This window comes from Typopeltis vanoorti, chromosome 10, assembly GCF_054136105.1.
Source record: "Typopeltis vanoorti isolate ZY-2024b chromosome 10, IOZ_Tvanoo_1.0, whole genome shotgun sequence".
Classification (NCBI taxonomy): domain Eukaryota; kingdom Metazoa; phylum Arthropoda; class Arachnida; order Uropygi; family Thelyphonidae; genus Typopeltis; species Typopeltis vanoorti.
The window spans coordinates 70,135,081-70,151,077 of NC_143558.1; the positions used below are offsets into that span (position 1 = coordinate 70,135,081).

The 15,997-nt window shown below is 34.6% G+C and overlaps 1 protein-coding gene across 1 annotated transcript in view; it reads left to right on the forward strand.

The window, feature by feature from the left end:
- The window catches only part of LOC150102495 (AP-5 complex subunit mu-1-like), a 246,378-nt gene that overhangs the window by 139,490 nt on the left and 90,891 nt on the right, over positions 1-15,997 (forward strand). Inside the window, exon 9 of the mRNA XM_090399180.1 lies at positions 7,954-8,146. Coding sequence (XP_090255306.1) covers positions 7,954-8,146 — 193 coding nt within the window. The remainder of the gene's footprint in view (positions 1-7,953; positions 8,147-15,997) is intronic.

The window sequence follows — 15,997 nt, forward strand, 5'->3', positions numbered from 1 at the left end:
ATTAAAAAAATTCGGGTGAAAACGATTAAAACAAATCAAGTAGGTACGAAAGAATTAACGAAAGACTAGCAAGTAGCGTTGTATGGTGACTCCATTATTAAAGGTGTGCAGGATGAGAGGATGCACAAAGTATGTTTTCCAGGTGGTAAAACGAGTAGAGTGATTGAGGCATTGGATATGAGGAGGGAGCGAGCAAAGGCATTGATGGTTTTAATAGTTATGAATGACTTGACCGAGGACAAAGAGCACATCAGAATGGACATCAGGAGGCTGCTGCTTAGACAGATAAAAGAGAATAGTGTGATAGGAAGGGTAATAAGCATGTTGCCTAGGTATGACTGTGGTGAGATGAGGTGGAGAGCAAGGATTATGAATGATATGTTGGCTGAAATGTGTGAGGAGATTGGGGAGTATAGTTTGGTAATGTGTAGAATGAGTTTGAAGAATGAACTATATAAAAGAGATGGACTGCATTTGAGTGGTTATAGTGTGAGTCGCTTGGAGAGACTGCTGCTGGAAGGTAGAGAAGTGAGTACAGAGAATGAATCAGATCTAGTGATGTGGAAGAGCAGGAGAGTAAGACATGAGAGATTGAAGAGGTGGTTATGAATGAGGAAGTGAGTGGCATGAGTATGGAAAATGAGAGAATGGGTGTGCAAGAGGAACAGGAAAATGGTGAGGCTCAGGGTGGACAGGGGTACACAGTGTGAGAAAGGTGGATGCTCCAAGAGGATGTGAGACCATGTGTAGACAGGAAAGGAATGGGATGACCTAGGATCAGGAGGAAACAGTTGGAATTGAAAAGAGTTCTAAAATGAATAAGCAGAAAGGTAAATGGCCCAGTCAAGTATGGAGAGATCACATCAAATGAGTGGTATCAGTGGAACTAGCTGTAGATCCAGGAATGAGCTGTTGTGTTTGTATACAAATGCTAGAAGTGTAAGAAACAAGGCAGATGAAATGGTTGCACTAATTGAGTCTGTTCACCCAAAAATTGTTGGAATAAGTGAGACATGGTTAGATGAGGATGACATCTTGACAGGAATAGAGATGGAAGGGCATGATGTGTTTCGTGAGGATCGAAGGGGTAAAAAGGAAGGGAGGAGTGCTATTGATGATAGAGAAAGAGTTATGTCCATGCAAAGTAGAGATGCAAGAGGGAAATAGTGCCAGTGGTTTTGAGGCAGTATGGTGTGAGATAGAGGTGAATGGAATGAAATACTTGGTTGGATGTTGTTATAGACCAGGTAATGTGGATGGTAGTGATTATGAAATGTATAATCAAATTAGCCAAGCAAATAAGAAAAGAGTGATCATTATGGGCGATTTTAATTATGGCAATATAGACTGGAATGATGAGATAACAACTGGAAGTAAAGAAAATGAGTTTCTTGAGTTTTTGAGGGATAACTACCTCAGACAGTATGTAACAGTGGGCACATGAGGATTGAGGGGCTTGGATTTGGACATCTCAGAGGATGTAATTATAAATGAGGTGTCAAATCACCCACCAGTTGGTGAGAGTGACCATGAGATGATTACCTCGGTGGCTGCCAGCAGTGTGAGGACCTCTGTAAGAAAAGGGTATATGTGGAACTACAAGGGGGGGGGGGATGATTATGAAGAGCTCAAGAGACAGCTTGCAGGTGTAGCATGGAATGAGGAGTTAGCTGGAAAAGAGATCAATGCAACTTAGGGAATTTTCAAAAACTATCTAGTAGATGCAATGTCTCAATGTATTCCAAGGGTGAGAAGGTTAAATAAGGTAGGTGTGAAATGGATGAATAAAGAGATTAAGCATGCGATACTGAGAAAAAGGGCATTATGGAGGCAGCATAAGAGAAGTGGAAATAACCAATTCCATGAGGACTACAAAGACCAGGAAAGGTGAGTGACTTGGTTGGTGAAGATACTAAAGTGAGGTAGTTAGTTAATGAAGCCAAAAAGAATTCTAAGCAGTTATTTCAATATGTAGCCAGCAAAAGAAAGAATGATTATGGAAGGATGACATTGATTGGAGAAAATGGTATGAAGACAGCTGTTGCAGAATGTGTGGTGGAGATACTTAATGAGCAGGTCATAAAGGTCTTTCATTCTTGTGAATGTGACTTCATGGAGAGATTGAAAGCAGTTGATGATGAGGAGGAGAGACTGACTGTAAGTGAGCAAGAGGTATATGGGGAGTTGAGCAAACTACATGTAAATAAGGCTGTGGGACCTAATAATATATCACCACGTATTCTGAAGGAATGTGCCAGAGAGTTAATGCCGGCCTTGACATATTTTTTTAATACGTGTCTTGCACTGGGTCAAGTTCCTAAGGAGTGGAAGGAGGGCAAGATTGTGCCACTTCATAAAGGAGGTGATAGAACTCAAGCATCAAACTGTAGTCCTATCTGTGTGTCAGGTGTTGGAAGTTTTTTCCCACTTGGTTAGACTATAATAAATGTAGTTTAATCCTTTATCCAAGAGTAAGCAAACAATGTTTGTGCCTGAAGTATCTTCAAGACTGAGGCAACTCGTGCTAAAGGTGGACCAAGCTCTCATCACTACTTTTCTTAGTATCTCCCATAATGCAAAGCACATCTCCTTGCGGACATGTATAATGCTATGCATTAAGGGAAGGGCCACTACCCAGACCGGTTTCGACCTTTATTGAGGTCTCGTCAGTGGGAGCCAGACGCAGAGATGGTGATACTAAGGTGGAAGTAATGGAGAAATCATATTTACCTATACGAGTTGCCACTAACTTTATTATTAAATCGCTCTGGATTTAAAGATATCGGAAGTAATTTAATAATAAGGTAAGACACCTTTTGGCAACTCATGTAGGTAAATATGACTTCTCCATTACTTCCACCTTAGTATCACCACCTCTGGGTCGGCTCCCACTGATGAGACCTCAATAAAGATTGAAACCAGTCTGAGTAGGTGGCCCTTTCCTTAATGCATAGCATTATACATGTCCGCAAGGCGATGTGCTTTGCATTATGGGAGATACTAAGACAAGTAGTGATGAGAGCTTGGTCCACCTTTACCACAAGTTGTCTCAGTCCTGAAGATACTTCAGGTACAAACTTTGTTTGCTTACACTTGAATAATGGATTAAACTAAATTTATTATATGTGTCAGGTGTTGTAATAAGTTGTTGAAGAAGCTTGTCAGAACTAGGATCCAGAATTGGGTTGACAACAATGGTATTATCTTTGATGGACAGCATGGATTTGCTAAGGGAGGTCATGTTTTAGTAATCTACTTACTTATTACAATAAGGTGACTACTTCCTTGTGTATCCCTCTCCTCTGAGAGAGATACACAGTGATATACTTAGATTTCGCAAAGGCTTTTGATAGATTAACCATCCACTGTAGTTTGACCTAAGTTGATGGTCAAACTACAGTGGATGGTGTTGGATATTAGATTGGTGCATTGTATCGAAGACTGGCTACCTGATAGGTATCTGCAAGTTGTGTATGGGGAGCAATATCCCAGAAAAGGAAAGTCACTAGTAGTGTACCTCAGGGGTCTGTTTTAGGGCCATTACTGTTTAACTTGTATATTAATGATATTGGTGAAGATTTGGATGGAGATATTCAGTTGTTTGCAGATGATGCAAAGTTGGGACGAACCATGAAGAGTAGAGAAGATGTTGTGGCCTTACAAGAAGACTTGAATAAATTGAGTGATTGGGCACGGGAATGGGGATGTGAGTTCAATGTTACAAAATGTAAGGGTTTAAAATTTGGAAAACAAAGATGGGATGTAGAATTTATGCTTAGTGTGGATATATTGTTGGAGGTGGAGGAAATAAGAGATCTGGGAGTTATAGTGGATAAGGATCTGAAATTTAGGGACATATGGCCAAAATTGTGAAGACAATGCAAAGACATCTGGGAATGATGTGGAGGACACTGACTTGTAGAAGTAGAGAGATTCTTGTTCTATTATATAAGGCTTTGATTAGGCCACACATGGACTACTGTGTCCAGATTTGGTCAGACGTCATCCCTGGAAACTATAAAGAGGGTGTGAGTAGGGTAGTGAGAAGCAGGTTTTTTTTTTCGTGCAGAGTTGTGAATGATTAGAATGCCTTGCCTGAGAATGTGGTGTCTGCAGGGAATTTGAGTCTATTTAAAGCACGGTATGATGAGCTGTGTTTATGATAAAAGGACCTTTCAGACGAGTCTTTGATTCCATGGGGTCTTGGGTAATAATAATTATTATTGGTGGTAGGCAGTAGATGGCATTATATATAGTTGGAGGATTAAGTACTAGGGGAGAAAGTGAGATGAATGTAGTAGAGTGCCCTCCTGCGATGAGTCCTCGGATTCCTTAGTGGTGTCCTGTAATAATAATGATAAATTACCAAATATCCTTTTGGTAATTTATGACTGTAACTGAAGCAAGTGATGAGGCAAATTATTGCCCAAACTTGCAAATCTATCATGTCACTCTCCTTCATTAAAAATTCAACAAACTTTTAACAGTTCTGAGCATTATAGAAATTAAATATAATACACTAAAATGTGCTCCAGATGAGATTTTTTTTATCAAAAAATACATGTATTATTAGTTGAAATGAATTAAAAGCTTGTTATCCATATCATTTTTGTAGTAATATTTTTTGATAATTTAATTTTAAAATTGAAAGCAGAAATATGGAAATAATTCAAGGATCACATAAATATAATCCTAACTCAGGTTGAAATTACCCAATTTAAATAAAAATTAATATTTTTGAAAAATTTTAATAGAGATCTCAAATATCAAATTGATCAAAATTTTCATTGAAAACTGCTCTGTGAAATGCATATAGATTTTATTTAAAAAATATAGTTCCCACCCATGAAAGGATATATATAAATATCAGGGGTGAATATTCCGTGTGTGCTAGGTGTGCGGTGCTCATCCACGAAATATCAGTATCACTCATATTATATTTTTGCATTTATTCCCGTTAAAGACTCTCCCCCAATTGTTTGCAGACTTTGCGCGATTCCTAAAATTGAATACAATTTATTGTACTAATGCTTAAATTATCCTCTTCACGAGGGTAATAAAGCATTAGTGTTTCATGAAGAAGGCACTTTTCGCTGCAAAAATATTGCATCACATTCGTGTTAATAGCCCGGGTGTGCTTTTGAAATGCATACACCTTTGCACCCTTTGAAAAGATGTAAATAGGATGCAGCAGGTCAAACTCTTAGCTTTCTAATATTTTTAAACCACTGAGAAGGCGGGGATGGGCTGGGCGAGGTAAAATTTCGAGCTCACCTAGTGGCTAAGATTGGTTATTGTGTCAACCAAACGAATTGAATGTTGGTCACTTGTCATGAGTTAAGCGATTACTATATCTGATGGCTTTATTACAAACAACTGTTACACATGTTTTCTGGAACTGTAAATTTGAAAGTGGATGTTAGGAGGAAAAAACTAAATGTTTCGCTTGCTATGCAGTATAGCATCTATTGAGGTTGCAAAGTTTTTTAACGGTATAGAGACATTTTTATTCAAGTCTTCGGAAACAACAGACAGTAAAAAAATCTATTCTTGAATAAAAATGAATATTCTGTGTATTATAAGACGTTAATCTACAACAAAATACCAGCATATGTAAGATTGATAAGACAGAAGAACCGCTGATACTAAAAAAAAAAAAAAACTGATGAATGTAGGATTCTCGAAAGCGTGGATAATTCCGATAATGATCGGATGTTATGTTTACTGAGACTCATTGGAAAATGGAGTGAAATATACACAAACCAGAGAAATACACATAACACGGGCAACAAATTTTACGAGATGATTTGTTGCTCCATCAAATGATATTTATTCCTGCCATTCTTTGTCTCCTCATAAGTTTTTTTTTTTAATTATGCCATCATAAATTCACTTATTCATGTCTAGACTTTATAGGATGTGCTATTTGCTCTACCCAGCAACTTATAGGACACACATATCAAAAATGTTAATTATTAATAATTTGTTTACCTTGAATGAAAGGATTTCTACTCACACTTATTCTTTCTTTTCATTTCCTATTCTAACATGTCTTATAAATGATGGTTCACATATTTTCATCTTTGAGTATTTCAAATATACCAACCAACTATAGCATTCTCCTTCATTGTTGTTATCTAATGAATCTTAAAACATACAGATTGTTTCCCCACTCTACACAGAAGTATTCAAAGTTATCCTGCAATTAATTGCTTTGGACCAATTAAGATGAGAGCTGATGTGCTATGCACTCTCAAAACTTTCATACATCGATAAAAATGCAATCATACGATCATGGGTGTCTGCAGAGGGAGGAGGGAAATGGGGAACTCCCCCCACACACACACCGGGCTTGAGTAAAAAATTCCACAAATTATAATAATGATTGAGATATGTAACCTTATGTCTTATAACCTTATAAGCTTTGTCTGTCTTAAAATTTTATTGTGAGTTGGCCTGTTTCGGCCCATGTCACAGTAGCCATAGAATACGTGTTTTATTGCAGCAGTAAAACACGTGTTCCTGTTTTGGGTTCATCTATTTCTGATTCGTGAACAGTGAGACCAGTTCGTTTGCCCGCTGTGTCTAGTGAGCCACTGAGTGAAGTGTAAATTGTAAATTTATAGTGAAACAAATTTAAATAGAAAAATACATTTTTAAAAGGTAAGTGTATGTAATTTAATATTATTTTACTTGTTAGTTTTATGATTTTTATGCTTTTAAACTGAAATAATTTAATTTAGGATTTGGGGATTAATTAATGAGTTCATTTTTAATAAAATATGCCGGTCAATTTTTTTTATATATGAAATTGTGCTAAAACTGTAATTCTGAATACTTTTTTTTTCCAAGAATTAAAGATCATTAAAATCAATGTAAAATGAAAATAATGTACTGTATTTATAGTTTACATCGATAAATAATTACATCAAAAAATGCTAAAAGACATTTATTGATGTAATTATTTGTCTCCAAGCTTTGCCCTCCCCCTGGAAAATTTTCTGTGGGTGCATGCCCATGCATACGGTCAAATTGACATGAAATTTGTAGCACGTGTTGTATAACTCGCATCACAGCACACCCAACCAAAATGGGCACACGATGCCACTGATAAATCTATAGTATATTTGTACTATGAGTGGACTAAGGAATATTTTAATTTATTTATTTTTATCAGTTTTATACCTTTTTTTTTTTTCTTCAATTTTTTTTATTTATTTTTTATATATGCAGAGCATCATGTATTATTTTATTATTTTTTTTATGAAAATTCAATCCACAAAAGGCTTTTGGTATATAGTACATTAGTACTGTAGGTACTTGTATAAAGTTTTTTTTTCACTTGGAACTAAGTATATATTTTTGTTTTATCCAAGTGTAAGCAAACTTTGTATGTGAAGTTTTTCATCACTAGGTACATGTATATAGAGACTGATTACTGCACATTGGTTGCCTTAGTATCTGATAATACATTCCATTTGGACATGCATATGTATTAAACAAGAATATAATTTCTTGGCAAGTATAATTTACTGTAGGTACTAATAGGTGGGGTAAAAATTAATTTATCTGGAAACTCTCTTCTTGAGACTAAACATGAAATTATTTCAAGTCATTTCAATGGCTTTTAGTAAACAGGGGGTGGTGGTCTCACACCAGATGGTGATATTTATTCACCACCTAACTGCTACTTAATACCATTTCAACTGTATAATTTGCCTAAAAGTGGTAATTCTGATATTTCTGGAATATTCTTTCTTCCTCTTTTTATCCGCTCTAAAATCTCTAAAATTTTTGTTTTAGATTTTTTAAAATTTTTTATGGAGATCCTATCCACGAGAGGTTGATCTTCTGTTTTTATGATTTTTATTATCATGGCATTTAAAAATAAAATATTATTATTTTTTATTGCAAATAGCTATAACTGATACTTAATTGTCCTTATTACCTTAGTATGATCATCCAGGTTTTCGATCTGCAGTTGATATATATGGAACCATTAAAGTGAAAGCTGATCTTGAAGGATCACGAACTGATGTAACACTAACATTAACTAATGTTGATCCTGCACAGCCGTTGGAATTTGATACCCTAGTATTACATCCGTGTGTTCACACAACATCTTCCTGTGTCTTGTTAAATGAAGGTATTTAAATTTAATGTGTATGTGTGTGTGTGTGTATGTATATATATATATATATATATATATATACACTACTATTTTTAACATGTTTTAGTGCTTTTGTTTCTAATCCACATCTCCAGGTAGTGATTTTATTTTATTTTTAATATGAGTCTCTGACTCTCTTATCATATTAATAATAATATAAATGTTGCTCCCATGCATGAAAGATGATTTACACACCCATAGTACATTTCAGCTGTGGGTGGGCTACGATTTTTTTTTGATTTTTTTATCAATTTTATATATATATTTGTATTTTTAATTTATTTTTATATAGTCCAGAAACCCTGCTCTAGAGACCAAACATGGAACTTTTTCAAGCCACTTCATGCCTCCAGTAAGCAGGGCAGTTTCAGTTTCTTATCTGCCATAACTACATCTTTGGCCTCATTAATTTCTTGTAACATAATCCCACCAATATAACAATATTAACAATATGCCATTGTTAATTTCTTCATGCCAAAGTGCATATTTTCACTTACTAACATTGAATTGACAACCATTATCACTTGTCCACTGTCAGCTTATTCAAATTGTTTTGTAAGTTCTGTATATCAATACATTCATGATTGTCTTACCTACTTTGCATCATCAATAAGCAATTAAATATCTCCTATCAGGTCCTTCCCAATATCATTAATTAGATTGAACAACAATGGTCCAAGGACGGATTCCTATCAAACACTACTGATCACCTAAAATCTGGTAGATTAACACCACCATGTACCACATTCTGATACCTGTTTGTCAGCCACCAACTTATTCAAGTCAACAGTTTATACCTCAATTCCATATGCTCCAGTTTATATAACAACCTTTCACATGGTACTCTATCAAATGCCTTAGTAATATCCAAGTGTATTCATTCCCTTTATCTATTCAGCCATAAAATTATTTTAAAATATGGACAAATTGCTAAAACATGACATCCCTTCTACATCCATGCTGTTCTTTGCAAAGTAAAGCTTGTTTTTCAACTCATGTCTGTGTACAAACTTCTCTAAAATCTTCACTACCATTCCAGAGATACTGGTAGATGAGTAATTAGACTTTGGTTTCTGAACCCTAGTACAACAGAACTATCATACATTCTTTCCATTCTGGCATGATTGTTCCTGAGCTGAGACTCAAGTTATACAAACATGTCAAGGACCAAATTCTTTTTGAACATTCCTTACATTATAAGATTTAAAAATAATTGAACTTGTATTTTGATGTGAATGTGATAGTGGAAAATTGTTTTCTTAATTTTAAACTTTATTGTTCTCTGCAAGTATGTTTGTGGAAAATTAGGCTTTAATGATTACTTCAACTTGATTTTGTCCTTTACGATATTTGAAAAGAGATGTTCTAATGCTGGTGATGTTTCTGGCTGTAACACTAGGAGTGATTAATTATATTGTTGTAGCATGAATACTGGCTTCAACAATGTGATTCATCAATCTGGGAAAAAAGCGAGATGACAATCAATATCATTTAAGTCTTGGATATTCCTCATATGACAGTGCTAACCATATAAAACAACAAAGACTTAAACATTTTGATTTGAATTCAGGATCAAGCTCAATGATCCTGAATTCCTACCTTTGAGTTTATGAATTATTCAGGAAAACGTTTTTAGAAAAAAAGGAAAAAGTCTTGTTTTTGAAAATGGTCCTGACCATGAACATAATGTTTTTGTGACCTGGAGAATAATAAACTGATAAATTTATTATAGAGAGAGAGATAACAAACTCACATATTTGTTGTAGGAAAACCAGGAAGAAGAAGAGGAAGAAATTTCCAATTTAAACCTCCTAGGGACATACCAAAAAAACCTGCATCAGCAGAAGAAACCGATAGCAGTAATGCCTGTAGAACACTGTTTGCAGTAAAGTTTGCCATGTAAACAGGCAAATTTGTTGGAAGTTTTTCCATCTTGGTTATACTGTAAATTAAAGATACCAAGAAATTATATACTTGGTTTAATCCTTTATCCAGGTGTAAACAAACAAGTTTGCACCTGAACTATTTTCAGGACTGGGGTAACTCTATAAAGAAGCTAATGACTTCACATCACTTGCCTTAGTATGGATAGTTACGCTTCCCATATTGCATAGTATTATGCATGTCCACAAAGAGATGTGCTTTGCATTATGGAATACTAAGGCAAGTGATGTGAAGTCATTAGCTTCTTTATACAAGTTGCCCCAGTCCTGAAAATAGTTCAGGTGCAAACTTGTTTGCTTACACTTGGATAAAGGATTAAACCAAGTATATAATTTCTTGGTATCTTTAATTTAAACAGGCAAAATTATATTTCATTCTGTCACTAATTTTTCTCCACTTTTGTTACATAACTAACCAGAAGATATTTTAATGTAAATAAAGTAGTGATTACAATAAATATCTGAAGTAATTTTTACTCTTTTGTTAGTCTGTTTCATTCTTTTAACAAAAGTAACACTTAAGAATATTCAATATCCAACATATTTGTGAACAAAACATTGTCTAAATTCAAAATGACCATTTTAAGAAGTGTACTCTTAGGCAGTGCTTTTAACAAATTATGCAAAATGCTACTCACCACACGAAAGATGTACTCACCCAAGACCCCGTCCCATTTTTTTTTTTTTTTATGTTCAAGTAAGTCGATAGGATTCCATAAAATGATAAATGATTAGTCATGCTGAATGCTCTCCTTAAAATTAGGAAAATTTTTATTAGAAAGTTATTTTTTATTAAATAAAAAAATTATATTTTGTCTTGTCCGCAGCTACACCCCATCTGGCAAAATTTGTTTGATGCATGCAGATGGGCAAGCATATTTAAGCCTTGCTCATAGACAATAACTTTAAATACTTGAATGTAAGTTTAATTTTTAACAGTGCAGAATACACCACTTCAGACTGATCAGTCTGAAGTATTAATCAAGTATTATAAAGAAAAGCTTACAATTTAAGACAGAGAATAGGTTACAAAAGTTATAACTTTAGAACCACAGACAGTGCAAACTTATCATTCCTCATTAAAAGTGGCAATGTAAGTCGAATTTGTTTCAATTCCATTTGATGTTCATAGCAGACAAATCGGAAGCATGGACAATGGCTGATCAATCTGAAGTATTAATCAAATATTAAAAGAAAAATAGATTTAAGACAGTTAATATATTACAGAAGTTTTAAGTTTAGAAACACGGTACTGCCCATGGTTCTAAACCTAAAACTTCTGTAAGCTATTATCTGTCAGTTTTTCTTTTAATATTTGATTAATACTTCAGATTGATCCGCCACTGTCCACACTTCCAATTTGTCTGTTTTGAACATCAAATGGAATTAAATTTAAAAAAGATACTTTTATTGCATGATGAATCATATAACATTAATTCAAACATATTATTCTTTAGGAAGATTAAATCCATGAATTTAAAATATATCATCATCATCATCATGCATATCAAGGATTTAGGCCTAGCATGGCCTTAGAAGTCATCGTTTAAGAGGACGTCCTGGTTTTCTTTTTCCTAATGACTTGTACTTTAAGGCTTGTTTTGGTAATCTTTCTGTTTTCATTCTTTGAACGTGTTCCATCCATTTATGTTTATATTTTTTAATTTTTTCTATTACTGGTTCTTGGTTTAATTCTTTCATAATTTCTTCATTTCTTTTGTGATCAAATAGGGTATACTTTGCAGTTTTTCTCATAAACTTTATTTCTGCTGTTGTTAATCTTTGTTTGTCTTTTTGTTTTATTGTCCAGATTTCGCTTCCATACATTAAGTCTGGTTTGTTTTTGAACTACGTTTGGTTTAAATATAGAGTTAATTACACTTGTTATTTTTAAATATTTTGCAATTTTTACGTTTATACCTTTTTCATTTTCATATGTGATCATACATCCTAGGTAGTTAAATGAATTCACCTGTTCTAAGATCTTGTTATCTATTACTATTTTAGTTCTTGCTGGATCTTGTCCTTTAAAGGCCATAGTTTTTGATTTTTCTGTTGATATTATCATACCATAATCTTTGGATATCTCATTTAGATCTAAAATAGCTTTCTGTAAGTTATCTTCAGAATTTGTAATTATTATTTGGTCATCGGCAAAGAGGAGAGTGTGTAAGTTTACTGTAGGAGAAAGTTTAATTCCTTGATGTAAATTTTTATTCCATTTTATTATTATTTCATTTAAGTAGATATTAAAAAGAGTTGCTGAGAGGGGACATCCTGTCGGAACCCTTGGTTTATCTCTCTCATATATGATAGCTCGTGATTTAATCTTATTTGTATTTGATTATTTTCATATATATACTTGTGATAGCTTTTAGGATATTATTTGGTATTGTCTTTCTTTTAATATGGTAAATAATATGTTTCTTTTAACTTTGTCAAATGCTTTTTCAAAGTCAATAAATGCAATATGTGTTTCTAAATTGTATTATCTTCTTTTCTCTATTATTAATTTTAGGCAAAAGGCCGGGTCTATACATGATCGTCCTTTTCTAAATCCATTCTATACTTCTAAAATAAAGTTTTCAGAATATTTCATTAGTTTGCTATTTAAGATTCTGCTATATATTTTGTAACAGGAATTTAGTATACTGATACCTCTATAGTTTTTAGGGTCATCTCTATTACTTTTTTTAAAAATAGGAATCACAATTGTTTTTTTCCATTCTATTGGGGGGATACCAGTTGAGTAAATTTTATTTAAAATTAATAAGTCTTTCTTTGAATGTTGTTCCTGCGTATTTATATAGTTCTGAAACTAGCTTATCTTCTCCAGGTGATTTTCCGTTTCTTGTTTCTTTCAGGCTGATTTCTAATTCTTCTTTAGTTATTTCCTTTTCATTTTTGTTAATTGTTTGCCAGTTGTTTTTTTTAAAATATTTGTCTGTCCACAGTTCTGTGTAGTAATTTAGAAATTCTTCTAATTTCAATTCAGTGTTTAATTTTATGTTTTCTTTGGTATCTGCATTTAAGTGTTTCAAAATCTTATATACATTGGGTCTTATTTTATATAAATCATGTTCTAAATTAGAAACAAATTTGTTCCATGATTCTCTGTCTTTTTCTGACTTCTCTTTTAGCTATGGCTCTTATTCTTTTATATTCTATTTCATCTTCTAATCTTTTACTGCTTAACCATTTGTGATAGGCTTCTTTTTTCTTTTTGATTATTTCTTTGATTGTATCATCCCGGATCGTCAGTTTTTTCCTTGTATTGAATTTTTTGGTCTTTCCTAAGCTTTCATTTGCTGCTGAATTTAGTATCATTTTTATATTAAGCCATTCTATTTCTTCATTTTGTTTTATTTTATCTAGATATTGGTCAATTCTTTGTTCATATAGCCATTGTACATTTGTGTCATTCAGTAGTCTAGTTTTAATTTTTTAAATGTTTCAATTTTTCTTTCTGTTCATGTTACTTGTAGCCATTTAGGTGGTAATCTTAATTTTATTTTAACAAGGAAGTGGTCACTGCTTATTTCATATCCTCTGTGAACTCTAACATCTAGTGAAAATTTTGATGTCTTTTCATTTAATATGAAGTAATCTAATATTGAATTCCATCTTCTTGCTTATTTAAAATATATCAAAAATTAATTCAGTGTAGTTAATATTTAAATTGTATGCATGTAATGAGAAAAACAGGACATATTGAGAGGTTCTACAATTATATTAAAACTTCATTATGTCTACAGGATCATGGACAATGCAGTTGCTGGGGAAAAATATATTTTGTACCATTAGCAGTGATATGTCACCTGCACAGTTTCATGTATACCTGTACATTATTCAGCTATTAAAACACTTAAGGAATAGAACAACGTAGTTAAGGATATAAATTAAATTAAACTTTAATAAATATTTTCCGATATTTCAGCAACGTCACGTTGCCATTTTCTAAAGGAACTCACAAAAAAGTTACGTGCACGTAGGCACTACAACACAGAAACTGGGAATGAAGAGATGAAGCTATTGTTCTCCTAACAGTCCTGATGGTGTCCTCTAGCGGGCTAAGTAGGTGTTCTTTGCCATTGGGCTGAAGGTCTGCAGATGTAGGCCTCCCAAATTTGGGGCAGTCGCATACAACCAAATTTGTTGAGGTTTGGAGAATTTCTTAGGGCTGAGGCTGATTCCATAAAGAGTCTTTCAAATTTGTATTTGCTACGGTGTATCACTGTAGCTTTCTTCCACCGTATTCTGTGGCGTGTATCCAGAGCATGGTCTGCAAGCCCAGAATGACTGTATTTTTGAAAACGGATGTAGTCCTTGTGTTCCGAAATTCTGATATTCTCTGTCCTGCCTGTTTGGCCAAAGTAAGACAGTTTACAACTGCAAGGGACCTGGTAAACACCAGGTAGGTCTAGGGGAAGTGGTTGGTCTTTAGCGGAGCGGATAAAGGATGCCAATTTTCTGTATGGCCTGTAACAGGCGGTCAGGTCATGTTTTTTTAAGATTTTGGTAATCTTTTCCGAGGTGCCTCGGATGTAGGGAATGGTGATGGATTTAGAGTAATCCTTGTTGTGGGGGAGGGGAGGAGATCTGTGGTTTGTAGGTTCTAATATTTTTTGGATTTTTTTGGGGGGGTAGCCATTGGCTGAGAAAGTGTTGAGGATGTGATTTAGTTCAGTGTTTAGGGCCAAGTCGTTTGAACAGATTAGTTTAGCCCTGTTGTATAGTGTTTTCACTACTCCATATTGTTGTGAGGGGGGGGGGAATTGTTGGTGAATGTATCTGCCTGTATGGGTGGGTTTTCTGTAAACTGAGAAAACCAAGGATCCATTAGGCTGGCGGGTGACTAGTGTGTCTAGGAAAGGGAGGCTGTTGTTTTCCTCTTTTTCCAGAGTGAATTTAATTCTGGGGTGTTGGTTGTTTAAGTGTGTTAAGAAGGAGAGAAGTGTTTCAGAGCCATGTGGCCAAATTGCGAACACATCATCAACGTAGCGAAGCCATATGGTTGGTTTTTGTGGGGCAGAGGCTAAGGCATTTTCTTCAAAGGTCTCCATAAAGAAATTGGCCAAGGGTGGGGAGAGTGGTGAACCCATGGCTGTCCCCTCTATTTGTTTGTAGAATTTTCCCTGCCAAACGAAATAGCCTGAGTTCATTGTGAACTGAAATAAGGCTGAGATATCGGGAGAAAATTTAGCTTGGATTAGCTCTAAAGTTTCCTTGAGTGGGACATTTGTAAATAAAGAGGACACATCAAAGCTGACCATTATGTCAGTATGTTGGAGTGTAAGGCTTTCTATGCTGGCTTTGAAATGGGCTGAGTTTTTTTATGTGTGATGGTGTGTTGCCAGTATAGTGTGTGAGCTCTTTGGCCAAATGTTTAGCTAATTTGTATGTGGGGGAATCAATGCCATCCACTATGGGACATAATGGCACATTTTCTTTGTGTATTTTTGGGAGTCCGTAAATACGGGGGGGGGGGGGGGTATAGAGTTAAACGGCTTTAATCTGTTGGTAACTTCTACAGGCCAAGAAGTGACGCTCTTAAAGAGCCTGTGAAGTTTTCTAATTTGAGAGTTGGTGGGATTGTAATTGATAGGGAGGTAAGTGGCCCGATCTAATAGAAGAGCATTCAGCTTACCTGTGTAGTCCTTTGTTAAGTACTACAGTTGTATTTCCCTTATCTGCTTTGGTGATAACTAATTCTTTATTATTCTTCATTTCCTGTAGAGCTTTATATTCCTTGTTGGTTTTTGGTGGTCTTGCTTTGGAAAGAACACAGGCTACATCCAGTCTTACACTGTTGGCGACTTGATGTGGAAGGTGGCGGATTCCGCGCTCGATCTGGATCATAATTTTGCCGAAATATCGGAAAATA